At 31.9% G+C, this 16,885-nt stretch overlaps 3 protein-coding genes across 3 annotated transcripts; all 3 read right to left on the bottom strand.

Moving 5' to 3' along the window:
- Nucleotides 1-565: 565 nt before the first annotated feature.
- Nucleotides 566-1,316, bottom strand: LOC17889352 (protein GLUTAMINE DUMPER 4). The gene has a single exon (XM_006295094.2). The coding sequence runs from the start codon at nucleotides 1,219-1,221 to the stop codon at nucleotides 751-753; it is 471 nt and encodes a 156-aa protein (XP_006295156.1). The 5' UTR covers nucleotides 1,222-1,316; the 3' UTR covers nucleotides 566-750.
- A 7,743-nt stretch (nucleotides 1,317-9,059) lies between these two features.
- LOC17890216 (S-protein homolog 24) lies at nucleotides 9,060-9,380 on the bottom strand. Its single transcript, XM_006295462.2, has one exon. The coding sequence runs from the start codon at nucleotides 9,378-9,380 to the stop codon at nucleotides 9,060-9,062; it is 321 nt and encodes a 106-aa protein (XP_006295524.2).
- Nucleotides 9,381-11,951: 2,571 nt separating this feature from the next.
- LOC17889359 (glutamate receptor 2.2) lies at nucleotides 11,952-15,896 on the bottom strand. Its single transcript, XM_006295494.1, has 5 exons — nucleotides 15,665-15,896; nucleotides 13,465-14,786; nucleotides 13,056-13,368; nucleotides 12,552-12,958; nucleotides 11,952-12,479 (listed from the first exon to the last, which is right to left on the bottom strand). Exons 1-5 carry the CDS (start codon nucleotides 15,894-15,896, stop codon nucleotides 11,952-11,954), a joined length of 2,802 nt encoding a protein of 933 aa, XP_006295556.1.
- Between the last annotated feature and the right edge of the window lie 989 nt (nucleotides 15,897-16,885).

Here is a 16,885-nt window from a genome sequence, read left to right as displayed (position 1 = left end):
CTTCACTTCAAATATCTCTATGCATTAATATAGCGTGAGAACAGAAGAAAATTTTGTCTTTGTTAATGAGAGATATTATCAAATTAAAAGCAAAGTAGTTTAATGGGGCAAGTCATCGAATTATTATAACTTTTGATTGATACCATAAAACGTGTTTTTAACTTTTGTTTAACCTAAAACAGAATTTGATGCTTTCTCTTGTGTGTTTACATCCAACTAGTTTAAACGCAGTAACTGTGATTACTGTTAATCTGTTATGCAAGTTCGAAAACGAATGTTATGTAGTTTCAAATATAAGTTATGACATCATTAACAACTATTCTATTCAAATGCAAGTAATACATACATAGAGGAGGAGACAACATTATAACAAATTCATAATGAAAAACAAAAAGTAAATAAACGAATATCTTTGGGAAAAAAAATCTCGAGAATATATACGTAAATTCAAATGAGAATATATGTATATAAAAAAAAAAATCAAATATATGAATAAAAAAAAAACACAGTGTGTATTATAGGATGAATTAATCATGTTTTCACTGATACATTTGCAAGCTTTGAATTGACGATCAATCACTTGTCTTGGAATAAGAAATTACGATTAAAAAAAACATATATTAATCATAACTCTCAAAATTTTCTCTCTTAGTAAAATTTACATTCCCAAAATTTCCCAAGTAAAATCCCCAAGCAACAACAAAAAGTTCCAAAAAAGAGAAAAAAAAATAAAAAACCAAAACAAAAAGCTCAGTGATGACTCGTTTCTTCATCTCCTTTCGTTTTATCACCCATCTTCTCCTCCTCAGCACCACCGTCCTCCTCCTTGGAAATTACAACTTTACCCTCATGACCACCGCACATACACTTATTCATCGCCGGCGTAGCAAGATACCTAGGCAAGTCATCTCCGGCCATTATGACAAGAATCTTCTCCTCATACGCCACGCTCTCAGCCTTCGCTCCTGAACGACTCTCTTTCTCCTCGTCGGCTCCTCCACTGTTGCCTTCGCCTGAGTCATCACCGGAGGTGGACAAGCGCCAGTAAGAACAAGCGAGGATAAGTAAAGCGAATGCTATGAGTCCTAACATAGCCGCAAGACCACCGAAAAGGTACGGCACCGGCGAGTGCCACGGCGATAGAGGCGGTCCGTGGCTCTCGAGTGGCTTTACTGACGTGGCATGTCTCGCTACAACATGTTTAATGCTCAATGGTCTCATATTTTCTATGTTTCACTCAGATCTTTTTTTTTTTGCTTTCCTCTCTTCTTTGTTTAGCTAACTATTTTTTTTTATGTTCTCACACTTTATGAAAGAGAAAGAGAAGAAATTAAAAGCTGGAAAGATGAATAATAATATGAAACAATGGGTGCGGTGAGGTGTTATATTTATAGGTAAGAAGTTACCTGGGGAAAACGAAAGTGAGTCACTTCGAATATTTAATTATTTGAATTAAAGTCCTTTTTATTTTACTTTTTTATAAAATTTTGTCACAGCTCACAAGTGGTTTATTGCTTTTAGTTTTGCCGCATATATTTGCATGCAATGTCAAACTTACATTTTTATATAGACACATATACATATGGTTGTTTTTTCAAAATTACACAAAACTTAAACTGGAAAAACGAGACAAAATGGCCAATCGATAGATTTATAACCATATGAACTTTGGCATCAATGATTTGCTAAAGTTCGTCTACTATTTTTTTTTTTTTTTTTTTTTGTAAAAAACAAACTTACCCCTTAATAAAATTCTTAAATTAGGATCGGTAGATTATTTCGCTGAAAAAGCTTAGCAAGAGCATCAGTTTAATGAGGAAAATTATTTTCAATGAAAAAGGTATAACTTTTTTGGGAAATAAAAAATAAAAATAAAATATCTTGTATCGAAGTGCAAGCGATTGAAGAAATTTTTTCTACGCCTATCATCGGGCATATTGAAGTTCTTTGAGAAGCGTTTGTTTCGGCAAGCAACTGTACTATGTTTGATGAGATACAATTTTTGAGTTTTTGACAACCATCCATGCATGCTAACAATATATTTTAATTCAACTAGTTCTTTATATATATTTGTGGCATCTTAATATCTTATTCTTTTAACGGAACATCAGTCGCATTGTTTATAGCAATTGCTTAATTACATAAACTGCAAATAAGTAAAAAGCTATCTAATTGACTTATATTTTTGAAAAATAACTATTGACAGAAATAATTAATATCATTAATTTTTTTTAAAAATTAAAGAACCAAACTTTTTGAAGCTATCTTACTTAGAAAATTTATACATTAAAAGATTATTTGAAGTTCTGTATAGAATTTAAAAGTTATGCAATTTTTTCAAAAAAGAAATATTGAATTTGTTTTAAAACAATTTTTGTGCAATTTTATTTTCCAACTGTTAGTCACTTGTCACACCAACTACTCTCACCAGGTATAGCTGCTCAATAGTCCATAAAAGCTGTCATCATATTTAAATGTAAGTTACAGGTGCAAATTTGTGTATCAAAATTTTAAACTATATATTATATTTTTCACATGATCGGTCCACTTAAGGACCACATTATTTTCTTTCTTTCTTTCTATTTTTCATTTGTTATATACCCATCTATACATATACTTAAGAAGGTCTGTTTTGGAGTCATCTATGTATTTTCATATTGAATTGGAAAATGAAAAAACTAACAATTATCCACTAAAATGGTAGGCACAATCAAATATTGAATCATGAAATTGAAATAGTTAGAATTTATAGACTAGTTAACAAAACTTTTGATCGATCATTACCATGAATTCACTTTAAAACAAATCAATGATCGCAAAACGTTAACTCAGTAATACACAAGTTTAACTGACCAGCTCGTTCTAAAAGTGCTTAAACAAATGCATATCAGTGTTACAAAGTACTTTATATATATATTTGTATTTTTACATTATTCTCAATATGATATAATGAAACCTCCGTGATGATTATAGAGGCCCACAAGATATTAGTGCTGAGGACACAAGGAACAGTGAAAGAGCACATTGGGTTGTTTGGTGGTAAATGACAATGTTTGCACAACAAATAATAAGAGAGACAGAAATGATTGCGAAAGGACGAGAGGGAATGATCATTGTGGGTTAAAGTCCCAACATACCAATTTGTGCTCTCGTCTTCATCTTCCATATTCTCTCAATTGGTGCGTTGGTGTGATCTAAAATGCTTCTCTGTTCTCTCTCTTGGTCATTTCATCTTTGCATATCATAAGATATGGATAAGATTACTAAATATCTTGTGTTGTTTGTGTTTTCGATTGTTTATGTTATTACCTTTGGAACAAATCATTATATCTATTGAAAGATGCATCATGGCCAAAATTTTTCACATGGTCTCCATTATTCACATAAGTGTTTCATTAACATTTAACTTTTGTAAATGAACCTAGAACCTTTGTCATATTAAACATTTTATAGATTCTCTATAGTATGTTTTGTGGTTAGGACTTATGGTTTTGAATGGCGTTTGCAGATAATGCGGACTAAATCGTCAACGTATTAGACCATTCGATTTTTTGAGGTAGACAACAACAATTCGTTATGGACCAATGTAAAAACAATTCGTAGTTGGTTCATTACGGATATTGTTTTTTCTTCTGTCAATAATTCATAAATGGTAAACAAACAAAAAAATCCAATCCACGAACGGATTTATCCTCTTTAACCTTGCAACTATTCAAACTTTATATGTCTAACACTCACTATAAAACGGTTGGTACAAAATAAAAAATTAACATAGAATACTTGAAATCACTAGTCGTTGTCATTACACAAATTCAGTGTTATTTTATATTATCTATGCAAACAAATAAGATTAGATTCGATCAACAATATCTTTGGTCCAAATTGATTTGGCACATTGTCTACAACAAGAATCATTACCGCTATTATAAAATTATTAATACATTAAAGAACTCAATTCACCCTTTTTAATATAGTAATATAAAGCACTAAGCACCATGTCCTTCTTGCATTTCAACAATTAATTATATATATTAAAAAATTAACAATTAACTATTATCAGATTAACTTATGTGGGTAACTATAGTCGCATTTGCATTTTCACCCAAAAATGAAAAGAATTGCATTTTCATTTACTAGAAAAGAAGAATTATTTCATCCGAATTAAAAGAAAAATGTAAGACATTCTTTTCCGAAACAAATGTGGTATAAAAATCCGAAATGGTGGTGAAGAAAAGTTTAATTTTTTCGCATTTACAGAAAAAAAAAAAGACATTATAAAATGTATTTGCACTATTAAAATGGATACATTCATTCATGTCCCACGTTTCGTCAGCTTCCACCTGAACCTTTCAGGCTTTCAAGCAGTGGAGGGTACAAACTTTTGCACGGTCAATCATTTTGTAGTTTTTATTTATATCTATTTTCTAAGACTTTTTGGAATTCGATTCATATATAATAATATAACTAACAAATCAGACTAAATTTGAGCTTGATACCACAAATGCATAAACAATTTGATGCCTAAGGCAATATCTTAACATGACTAAGAAGAATAGTCATGTCGCATCATGAAATCAGACTTTTTCATGACAATATTGGCGAGAATCTGATCATATATAACTTAGGTCGTATATGTGACATCTTTGCGGAAGGGCTTAAATGAACTAATTTGGATTAATAACACATAGACCCATTTATGTGGTGTTAGTTTCTTGATGCAAAGGTCAAGGGTAACACGCTCAGACATACTTTTTACTTGTGCTATATTTTTCTTTTTTGTGTAGTAAGAAGCTGAGATGTGTTTTGACAATATTAATTAGCCTCAGATGAGTTGTGTAGTAGTTTAATATCCGATCCTAACTACCAATTAATATCGAATGGTTGATATTTTAAAAGACAAAAGTGTTAACTAGATAGATGTTTGCTTCTTTTCTTTTTCTTTTTTTTTGTAAACCAGATGAGGTTTTTTTTAGTTAAAAAACTATGGATATATTGGGAGAGTTGACGGTAGGGACGTTACATGTGGTATCAGAGTCAAATCCAGACGTGTGGGGAGTAGTGGGCTCACACAGTCTGGGGTGACGGTCTTTGTCCGCGTCCTATTAGTGTGCGAGAATTGTGAGTCTATAGTTTGCGGAGAGGCCAACTATGTCACCAAAGTGCACTTATCTTTTCGGTCAAGGGTCCTGAGAGAACTCCAGGATTAGGCATGCTTAAGATGTAGTAGTCAAAAGATGGATGATCTTCCGAAAAATGGTTATCGAAACTGTATGAGTGGAGCCAAAAGATCATGTGGTGATTTATAGGATTAGTAAACAAATCTTTAAGCTTCACGGACGTAATAAGCCATATGTCGGATATGGACGAGCTTAGTGAGAAAACGTGAGGTCTATTAATAAAAATAGGTCTCCGAACTGAAAATAAAAATGGACCGACTAGAAACGTTGACGGTCGATGTGTTACAATATAACACATCTTAACCTTTCAATGTCTGTTGTACTTCTAAATGGGGTAAGAAGACAGACACAAAGGATTTAAAGTTATTTAAAATCTGAAACCTTATACTATATAGTATATACCAACATATTTTGTAAATATTTTTCTTGTTTATTAATAAATTTCACATTTGAACAAAAAAACAAAATTCATAGTTTGACGGCTATTTAGTTAAATCTCACTCTTATGATTTTCCATAATTTTTTTACGACCAGTCACCTTTGTCGTTGATGGAAGACTTTGTAACACAAGTTTCTTTCTACTAGTATATTGAGTATTCTATGTTTGATTACAAAATTTAAATCATAACATATGCGTTAAGTTCCTTATAATATATGAACGATATGGGCATTTAACTTCTTATCAATAAAATTAGGATTACATAAAGATGAGATAAAAAACATAATAATTACAAATTTTTAAGAATTAAATTGGATTGATACCTTAAACTTAGTTAGAAATTTGAAATCTATAGTAAATTAGTTCATGTGTTATACAACCTATGTGTTAACACTGGACTAAAGTAACAATTTCAGAAAATTATGTAAACAAATTGTATATATAATTAAACATGTGGAGTAATACCGTTAAATGGTTCTGTAACGTCCGTTAATGACTGTCAACTTGCAGGTTTGAATTACTAATTATAATATTTAAAATAAAACATTGTTTATAAATTAAGATACTCGATTTTTTTTTAAAAGATTTTAGGTGATGATGAATTTAAGCTCATCAAATTATCAATGATAAATTAATGATAATTTGACCGAATTCATGCAAAGTCTTAGAACCTAAGCCTTTGCATGAGTTCTAAGAAATATTAAAAAAATAAAACATAGACCTTATTAAAGATTAAAAAAAAAAAGATTTTAGGTGATGATGAATTAATTTATGCTTAGAGCCAATGCAAAAACAAATCTAGGATTGTCATTCTTGAATTATTTAATTTGTCTACTTGTTTTGTCCAAATTTGCAGTAGTTTAAGATTTACTTCTTCTAGAAAAAAAAGGAAAAGAAGCTGTCCTGAAGAACTTTCCTATCAACACGCGCATGACTCTACCACGAAGATTGGAGCTTCTAATCTCCGTCGAAGTCTCTCTCCTCTTCACTCTGAAATAGAGGCACTGGTGTGGGCGATGCAATGTATGATAGGCCATAACTACAAGATGTGATGTTTTTTACCGACTGTTCAAATTTGGTGAAGATGGTGTCTTCTCCTCATGAGTTGCCGGCATTCTCTATTTACATGGAGGACATCAAAACAGATAGTGAATAATTTTCTACTTTTTCTTTATCGCTTATTCCTCGAAACTTAAATGTAAAAAAGCGGATTCCTTAGCGCGCAATGCTCGCTCTCATCCGCATATTATCAAGTTTTCAAAAAAATGTCTGTTGAGTTGGCTCGTCTGAGTCAATTTGATTAGCTGTTTTGGATGAAAAAAAAAAAAAGAACTCTCCTATCACTCTTCATTTTAGGCTAGACCAAATCAATGACCGTCAAAATAAATCTGAGAATGCAAAGAGTACAAGTACAAGAAGCTGTGGCTTTGGGTTTGAACAATGTGTGAAGGTCATTACAAAACTTGAGTGTTTAGGTCATGTAGAGCATGTTAGGACAGAAGTTCTCAACTTAGTTTTGCCTAAGAGCGGAAGCTGATCAGGAGATACATGTCGTGAAGATGTTCAGTCATGGTTTGAAGGAAAACTATATATAGTCCTTGCAAGCATTATGATTGTCTTAACAAGTTTTATCTCCGGATCAGATTTCACGCTTAGGCTAAAGCTAAGTCAAAATCTTATGTCTTAACATGCTCTTAACATGTCCCATACACTAAAGCTTTTTAATGATCTCTACGCAATGCTATAACCCAAAACCAATACGTGTTGTATTCTTCGTTTTCGCAAATATATTTTGACATGCGAGTTCTCCCACATAGCTTCTTTAATAATAATATATTTATATGTGTGTGAAAAACTAACGACTATGTATATATAATCCCATAGGTATATAAAAAACATGGATTAAGCTTCGCCGTTGAGATGGGGTATGGACTCAAACCTGTGATCAGCAAGGTTGCGGAGGCGGCGGCGGCAAGGTGCTTGTCTCTGGTAACGACGTCGAGAAGGAATCTGAGGTGAAAATATTATAATAGAGTATGCTTACTAAATCCATTTAAAAAAAATTTGGGTTTCAGAAGATCATTTGCTAGACTTTGATCATGATGCCTCAAAAATGCAATCTTATAAATATTTGCGAAGAAGTGAACTTCAATATCGTATCAAAAACCAAAGATTTGTGAACAAGATCTGCATGCCAAATACAGAAAAATACAGTAAAAGACATAATATAATTGAAGTTACAATTAGCACACCAAAGTTCGTTAACAAACTAAATTAATATTTGATAATTTTCACTCAAAAATCCGTTTGAAAACAATGTAGGATTCTTAATTACCACAGAAACTAATTTTAAAAGCATACTCAGGTTTTTAAAAAAAAACAAGTATTTTTGCTAGATCTGAAGATATCAGATCTATTAGCTAAAATCACAAGAACAAGATACAATGGAATAGGGTTTCAAAACCAAAATAAAATTCCGTTGGAAATCCATATCTCAAACCCCGAGTCGAACAAAATTTACTCTCTAGCTACCATTTACAAAGTAGTTGATACAATCAAAGACATGGGTGATATCTTTTTTTCAATCAAATGATAGAATTTATACAACTTTGGTATCATAGAGTAATGAATATGTGGCAAGAGTCAACACATAAATCTGGCTTTTACTGGTAATATTTTAATTTTTATATATATTTTCAGAATGTAATCTATTCAGTCAAACTTTCTTCAATTTTCAATTTATATCCATAAACAAACTTTGAATAATAATTATAATTGGATTGGGGTTGTTTGAGTCTTCTATAATTTTTTTTTTTTGCAAATCCTTCCTATCACAAGCATATGTTGAAATGGAAGGTGTTGTGGATTGATATAGATGCAATAAATATTAATGGACAATTTTAATACGATTTAATATTTTTATTATTGTCAAAATGAAATATAATAGATGTCTTAAATATTTTTTTAAGCAAAACATCCACCCGAAAAACATCTTAAGCAAAACCCGGATACTCCTTCAAAATACACTATTTTATTATTTTATGGGTTTTTTTAATGATATAATACCCTTAAATTGATGAACAAAAAAAAAGTCAACTGTTAAAAAAACAACTATCATAATTCATTAGTCATAACATAACCAAGATGCTATATAAAATAAGTCTATCGAGAAGAAAATTAAGTCAACTGAAGTATGAAAAAGAATCGATAGTTGAAAAAACAGACCTTCTTAATACATCAACCTCAATATACAAATTTGACCGAACTCATGCAAAGGCTTAGAGCTTAGCCAATGCAACAACCAATATAGGATTTTCAGCTCGTAGACATATACAAACTCCAACTATACTATAAAGCATAAACAAATAGATATAACGAAACTTGATACTTTTATTCAGAATTGCATTACATTTTATGTTCTTCTTATAACTTAACTGCATACTCTACTTTAACCACTTGTAAAACAACAAAGCTGGTGGAGGACTCATATTACTATATCCATAAACACCATCTTCTACTGCTTTCCATGTACAAATTTGACATCTTTCCTCATCTCTAGTTGCGTCGTAAATGTCAAAAACACCTTTCTCTATTTGTCCATTGTGAAATCCACAAAAGTAGAGTGTAGTTTTCTTCAAATTAAGACGAAATCTCCATTCATATAGCTCACCTTTCTTGAGAAGGCGATAACCGATATCTTTATCACCAGATTTACAATGGACTCCAAGAGAATAGTCATTCTCATTTTGAATCGAGACTGTCATGATTTTCCCATATATTGAAAACAGTTCTCTATCTTGTTGTAGAGCTTGTGAGCTAATAAAAGATATCACCACTAAGAAGATGATAGTGAATTTTGAGAACATAATGGATAAGAGACTTTCTTTAGATGAGTTAAATAGCTATTTTGACTCTCAAGAATACATATATATGGAATAAGTTTATGAAAACTGTAATTTTTATTAACTATGTTGAATAAGCTAAATAAGTCAAAAGCTAGAGATCGTTGAGAAAAAGTTGAGCAAAAGAGTATATAGGCTTTTTTGAGATAACTTTCTTGATTTTATATTAATGTTATTTGGCTTTTTAAGATTTCAGAATTTCCATATAGTAATATAAGGCAACTTTAATAAAATAACTTTTATTAAATATAATCTATATCAATTTACTCTGGCTAACCTAAATTTGTTGTCGACAAAAAAAAAACCTAAATTTGTCTAAATCCATTAGAGATATTTGAGTAATTATATACTGTGTAGAAATATATTTTTTGATATATCTCCTCCTCTTAGGGTATCTACCAAATCAAAACCATATATTTTCTACATTAAAATTTATTTAAAGCATTCATTTAATTTACACCTATTTATACTATTTATTATTACTATCATTACTATAAATAGAATTAAACACCAAGCTAATTAAGTAAAGAAATGAAAATTTAAAATAGTAATTACTAGTGGAAAAATAACAATAATTAACTATTTCATTCGATATTTTAATTTTGAACTTATTATATAGTTACTAGATTCGAATCCGCACATACATACGGTGTTATATTTATCTGAATAATAATTTTTTATATCATTTATAACTCATACCTAAATTGGTTTGGTTTTATCAAATTTGTGAATGTTTGGAATAATAATGGTTTTATTCTGGTGGGAGAACACATTCACCTTTGTTGGAGTCTCTTCTTGATCCATGTTTATCTCCGTATTATCTGAAATTTTCTCGATACTTTTGGCATTAGATTACTGTATAAGAAAAGTCATGGAAGTGTTATTAAGAGAATGAAACATTTCAGTTTGAACCCTATCACTTCTAGGGGTGGAAGTTCCATGGGCTTGTCCGGTCCAAACTATTACGGACGGCCGTCCGTTTAAACTGGAACATCCTCTAACTCTTACATACAAGAATAATTGGTTTTCCTAGTTCCTCTTTTGTACCTAGATTTTTCTCACATTTTCGAGTTGTAGTTGGTGTTTGTTTTAAGATATGATCTTGTTTGCTTGGACAAGCCTTTGATATGTGTCCCTAATTCTTACACATGTTACATATTATTATACGAGTAAAAACCTGAACTTACTATCAAACTTGATACTTTTATTCAGAATTGCATTACATATTATTTTCTTCTTATAACTTAACTTTGCATACTACTTTAACCACTTGTAAACCAGTACAGCTGGTGGAGGACTTATATTACTATATCCATAAATACCATTCTTGACTGCTTTCCATGTACAAATTGTACATCTTGCCTCATCTCTAAGCGTTGTGTAAATGTCGAAAACACCTTTTTGAATTCCTCCGTCGTAAAATCCACAAAAATAGAGTGTAGTTTTTGCGAAATTATTATAAAATTTCCATTCATATATTTCACCCTTTTTGAGAAGGCGATAACCAATATCTTTATCTTTGGCTTTACAATGGACTCCAAGATAATAATCATTCTCATTTTGAATCGAGACTGTCACACGAGGTCCTGTTGCAGAAAACAGTTCTCTATCTTGCTTTAGAGCTTCTGAACTAATGAATGATATCACTACTATGAAGATAGTAAATTTTGAGCACATAATGGATATAATATTTCTTCTAAATGAGTTTATTATAGTAAAAGAGTGATGATATTTCCCTTCTCAAGAGTACATATATATATATATATATACAGTATATAATGGAATAAGTTTAGAGAAATTATCATTTTATAATTAACTATGTCGAATAACATAAATTAGTATAAAAAACACTAAAGATACTTGAGAAAAATTTGAGCCTAAGAATATCTGGGGTTTTTAATTTTCGAGAACTTTATTATGAAGATTTTGTATTGATGAGACTAAGATTTCATAACTACTATAAAGTAAGATAAGGTAGCTTTAATAAAAGAACTAAGAACTTTTATTAAATATCATCTATATTAATTTACTTACTTATAGCAACATAAAAATGTGGCTTCTATAAAATTGGGGAATGACCTGCATGATACTTGTTTTTTTCTACATTCGTCTTAAACTAAGTGAAGAGTCGGAAGAAGTTAAAAAATATTGTATTACTGTTTTGATTCTTACATACATCAAATTTATAAAATCGATTAATGGCAGAATTGTGCCTTAACCATTTGGTAAAGCTGACAATAACAAGGTACAATTACATTACCCATGCATAAAGAAATAGTAAGCTGAGATGTACTCTAAGATTTGTTATTCTCTCTTGCTTTGATATAACATATAAAAAAAAACGATGAGCCCAAACTGGTATTGTCCAAATGAGGAAGATGTCATTAGATTTGGTTTGATAGAAAAGGTATAAAGATACTTGTATCACGTGCTTTAGTTGACTATGTCACGGTTATCTTCTTGGTTTGATTCTTGAATGTTGTCCCCATTATCAGCTTGGTTGTTTTCATGAGTGTTGTTCCCATTATCTTCTTGGTTGGGTTCTTGAATGTTGTTCTCAGTAGCTGCTTGGTTGGTTTCTTGATTGTTGTTTTGAGGAGTTTGTTGGTTTGACAAACAAGAACATTTCTCCACGTTGTTGATGTATGAATCTCCATCTGGTCTGTGAAAATCTTGCCATAAACCATTAACCTTTTTATTCTTTAAGAAAAAGAAAGTGAATTTGCTGAGGGTGAAAATACACATTACTAATGCGATGACAAACAAAAGCCAGAAACTGTCTACACCAAGCTGCCTGGTTGATGTAGATGGATTTGGATCTGGGGTTGTGACTGGATCCCGGCATGTTTTGTCTTTATTTTTGAACAATGCCTGCTCAAGCTCTCTTCCTTCACGTGATTCTGCCACTTTTAGGATAGCCCTTGATACATCAGCAACCAGAGGTGATCCAATTGGAAAAACCTACGAAAAAAGGAGCTCATGATATAGACATTTGGGGTAGAAATTATCACAAATTGTTGTATGGAAACTCACGAAGCCGAATCCGTCAACGCTAAAAGGTTCTTCGACCATTTGGTAAGCGTTGCAGTATTGTCCAAGAAAGAGTCGCATGTAGGGTACTTCCATGAATGCTGCGGAGACACCACCATTTTCTGGTCCTTTCCTTAGAAGCTCGTCACACTTTTCCGCGCTGTCGAAGGGTATGAGGCTGGATTGAGTGAAACCCGATTCTTGAAGTTTTCCAAAGATGAATGATGTCCTTGGATATCCCACATTGTCTCCTTTCTCAAGCAAACTTCTCATGCTGGTTATGGTTGGATTAAGTTGTCGTGATGTCAAAAGGGATGCCAAACTAGCTGTGTAACTTTGAGTCAATATGAGCACGATAAAGTACCATGTGATAACCAGAAGCCTAGCTCCAAAACTAAACACTCTTTCTCCTATAAACCGAAGATCAATAGAGTAAGCATCAAGGGAAGTGATGTTTTTGAACAATGACTATATGTTGAGATGTAGAAACGAAAAAATTGAACTTACTTGGAGAAAAGACCATGGTAGAGAAGGAAAACCAAAAGATTGTACTAACTTGGTACTTAGCTGGTCCACGAAAGTCCGGGTTAATTCTATGTTCAATAACCCAAACTGTAAAGCCAATAAGGAAGAAGAAGAAAAAAGAAGTCATCCAGAGTTTCCACGTTAAAGGCTTCAAGAAACTAATACTATCTCTTTTCACTTGCTCTTCCACAGGGGCAATCAATCCCACACCTGATTTAATGAATGGAAATGTGAAGTCGACATAAGATGACCTATTTGCCAGTATAGTCGTATCTCCCACAACCGCGTCATATTTCTTCCACACAAATAAGAAAAACAAGATTTAAGTAGTGTCCTCACTGGGATAATCTCTATAAATGGTAATGAGTTGGGAATGCAAGGATTAACTCACCCCGAGGTAGACTTGGTAGATTAGATCGTTGTGGTCTCCGGCTGGTTTACCGCTTGGTGTTTCAAAAGGAAAGAAATCATAGGAAATGTCATAAGGCATTACTTGAGTCACAGCCTTGAAGAAAGCTATACAAAACCCTTTGACTTCTTGTAATTTCGTGGTAGGATCCCTGGTGACCTCCACAAGATCAATATAACCAGTTCTCTTTGGAACTCCAATTCGTAACCTCCTTCCGTTTGTTGGGATTTCCCATCCTTTGGGAACAGAATTAGCCTCTCCAGGCCATATAATATGTTTAAGATGATCTTGCCAAGTGAATAAAGCTCCCATACTTTGCGTCTCTTCGTCTAATTTCTTCACAATACCATTTTCTTTCGTCCAAAATCCTATTGACCGTTCTCCATTTCCTATCACATTAATAATCTCAAACACGCGGGGTTGTAGTTGCCCTTCGATAAAACAAAAATCTCCTACAAGTCCTTTGAACTGTACTCCTGAGAGTGCCTGGAGAAGTTTTGGACCGTATTGAGATAAACCAAGAGCTTCAAGTTCAGAGACATTCTTTCCAAGATCCACATTACTAAATGTCATGTTATCTGTTCCAGTTTTTTCAATGGCTATCGCCAATGCGATGGTAGCATCATAAGCCCACAATCCATAGACATTTAGGTCCATCTCCGGAAACCTCTTCCTCCAACGAGCTCTAAAATTTGTGAGGTCTTTCGATTTTCGAATATAAGTTTTAACACCCAATACTCCTTCCATAGCCTCAATACCCGTCTCATCTACCAAACTTAAATCATCAGTTACTCCACTGGTAAGGATCCAAACATACCCTGGTTTCATTAAACCAATCTTCTTACTTATAGTAAAGACTCTCGAGGCAAGAGAAGAAGGCATGTGGACTATAAATACTCTTGTGGGCATGGTCATCATCTTAGAAAGCTCTAGAGAGATTTCATTATCAGTAGCCTTGAGAGAGATAACATACCGGTATGGTATACGAACGTTAATCTCTTGTAATGCATCAGTAAGATGTGGCATTATACCTTCTCCATATGTGTTGTCGATGTAAACAAGCACGACTTCTCTCCACCCAAACAGCTTAATGATAGATTTTATGGCGTTTACTTGATAGGAGTCCTCATATGTAGCACGAAAGAAGTATGGACTGTGAAGAGAAGTAAGAAACGGGCTTGTTGCCGAGTAAGATACAATCGGTACCCGAGATTTTTGTCCAAGATCGATCATAAAATGAGCTTGCATGGATGACCATGGCCCCAAGATCGCTACCACTTGCTTGTTCCTTATCAACTTAATAGCTGTTACAAAGTAAAAACAAAGAAAATATGCTTGAGCGGGAGATATAGAAATAAACATACTGTATTTGAAAATTACAATAATTATAATTAATTCAAATAGATGGAAATAACATTACATATATTTATAGAAAACGAACTTGCTTCTAGCATTGAATCCTTGATTCATTAACAATTATGCAAATTAATGAAGGTAAATTTATAGGACATCTTCAGTGATCCATAAATAAGGCTGTTTGCCGTGATTTTAAATATTGAAAAACGAAACTAGTATTATCAATCGTGAATCTAATATGATCGAAAAATATTGTCCATCGTAAAATCATCTATATAACAGTTGTCGTAATAATTAAGTAATCCAAAACTAAAAAAATAAAAATATTTCAGGTTTGGGAAACTAAGCCTTTTGCTTAATTTAATTTAAATACTTGACCCAAAAAAATGAGAAAGTAGTCTTGAATTTAAAAAGAAATTAATTCACCGGCTTTGTCTCGTCAACGTTCGACGTGCATTAAAATCAAAACAAATTTTTTTAACCGCGACCCCTACAACTTGACCGATCTTTTACTAAATTTTTATAAACATGTTCTTCTATTATTTAGATCTAACTAATTAAATATTGTTTCATAAAAGAATTCTCCATTATTTTCGGCTATTTATAAACATATGTAAAATTATATGTACACACACATATAATGGTGAAAAAGAATTTTCCTCATATTTTGAGTCAACCCTTTTAAAATGGTGAAAAGGAATCGAAGCCTAGTGAAGAAAACTAAAAATTATAAATTTTCAAAACGTTTTGTATATACAAATACATATATACATCATTGTTATGTCACCACCATTTTAAAGATTTTGATAAAGTATAGACAAAGTACCTGCATTGGCTGCACCAACGACATCGTTTCTGGAATCCACTATATTAGGAACAAGCCTAGTCTTAAACTGTGGACGAGAAGAGTAGAAATCGGCTAGAGCCAAATTAATGCAGATCATCTCAATGTCGGAATGCATTGTCCCGACATCTGTTACAACTCCCACATTGACTTCAGTTATTCTCTTGCTCTGTCCACTGCTGAGTTCCACCAAGAACAAGAATAAGAGAAGCATCTTGTTTCTCTCTATCATTTGTTTTTCTTCGTATACCAAAACTGTTTGATGTTTTTGCTTCTTCTTATATTTTAGTTGAAATGTGTAGTATGAGAAAAGATATATATGGACTATTTGTTTGGTACGTACGAAGAATGATATAATAAACCTTTTCAACAGAAAAAATTGATTTTATATTGAGAAATAAGTAAAGATATAGTCAATGATTGAGATCTTCTTATTCTTTTGTCTTAGATAATTTCTGGAAAAAAAATCTTTAACATGAAAATTTAGTAACCAATGTAAAATAGGAATACACGATATATATCATGCTTTGGTCTCGGGTCTAAAGGGATGTAAGGGTTTCGACTCAGAACCTCTTAGTTATTCAAAAATAAAATATAAATAAATATATGTTTGGTTTAGTTCTATTTTGATGTTGGTATGAATTTGATTGCTATATAGTCATTTTAATCATATGAAAACTTGGTTTGGTATTCATATTAGTTATATTGGTTTGGATGGAAACTGTTTATAATAAATCATTTCAACAGAATAATTGATTTTATATTGAGAAATAAGTAAAGATATAGTCAATGCTTGAGATCTTCTTATTCTTTTGTCTTAGATAATTTCTGGAAAAAAAATCTTTAACATGAAAATTTAGTAACCAATGTAAAATAGGAATATATGATATATAGGTTTGGTTTACTTTTGTTTTGGTGTTGGTATGGATTTGATTGCTATAAAGGCATTTTAATCATATGAAAACTTGGTTTGGTATTCATATTAGTTATATTGGTTTGGATGGAAACTGTTTATAATAAATCATTTCAACAGAACAATTGATTTTATATTGAGAAATAAGTAAAGATATAGTCAATGCTTGAGATCTTCTTATTCTTTTGTCTTAGATAATTTCTGGAAAAAAAATCTTTAACATGAAAATTTAGTAACCAATGTAAAATAGGAATATATGATATATAGGTTTGGTTTACTTTTGTTTTGAT

This window comes from Capsella rubella, unplaced genomic scaffold (assembly GCF_000375325.1).
Source record: "Capsella rubella cultivar Monte Gargano unplaced genomic scaffold, Caprub1_0 scaffold_4, whole genome shotgun sequence".
In the NCBI taxonomy this organism is placed as follows: Eukaryota; Viridiplantae; Streptophyta; class Magnoliopsida; order Brassicales; family Brassicaceae; genus Capsella; species Capsella rubella.
Note: the sequence above shows the minus strand (reverse complement) of the source record. Positions and strands in the feature narration are given on the sequence as shown.

Excerpts from the sequence above, each read along its gene's own strand:
- LOC17889352 (XM_006295094.2), bottom strand. The coding sequence starts at position 1,221 with ATGAGACCATTGAGCATTAAACATGTTGTAGCGAGACATGCCACGTCA.
- LOC17890216 (XM_006295462.2), bottom strand. The coding sequence starts at position 9,380 with ATGACAGTCTCGATTCAAAATGAGAATGACTATTCTCTTGGAGTCCAT.
- LOC17889359 (XM_006295494.1), bottom strand. The coding sequence starts at position 15,896 with ATGCTTCTCTTATTCTTGTTCTTGGTGGAACTCAGCAGTGGACAGAGC. Across the intron at positions 12,959-13,055 it reads TACCATGGTCTTTTCTCCAA|GAGAAAGAGTGTTTAGTTTT; the intron begins GTAAGTTCAATT and ends TTCGGTTTATAG. Across the intron at positions 12,480-12,551 it reads GCGTTGACGGATTCGGCTTC|GTTTTTCCAATTGGATCACC; the intron begins GTGAGTTTCCAT and ends CTTTTTTCGTAG.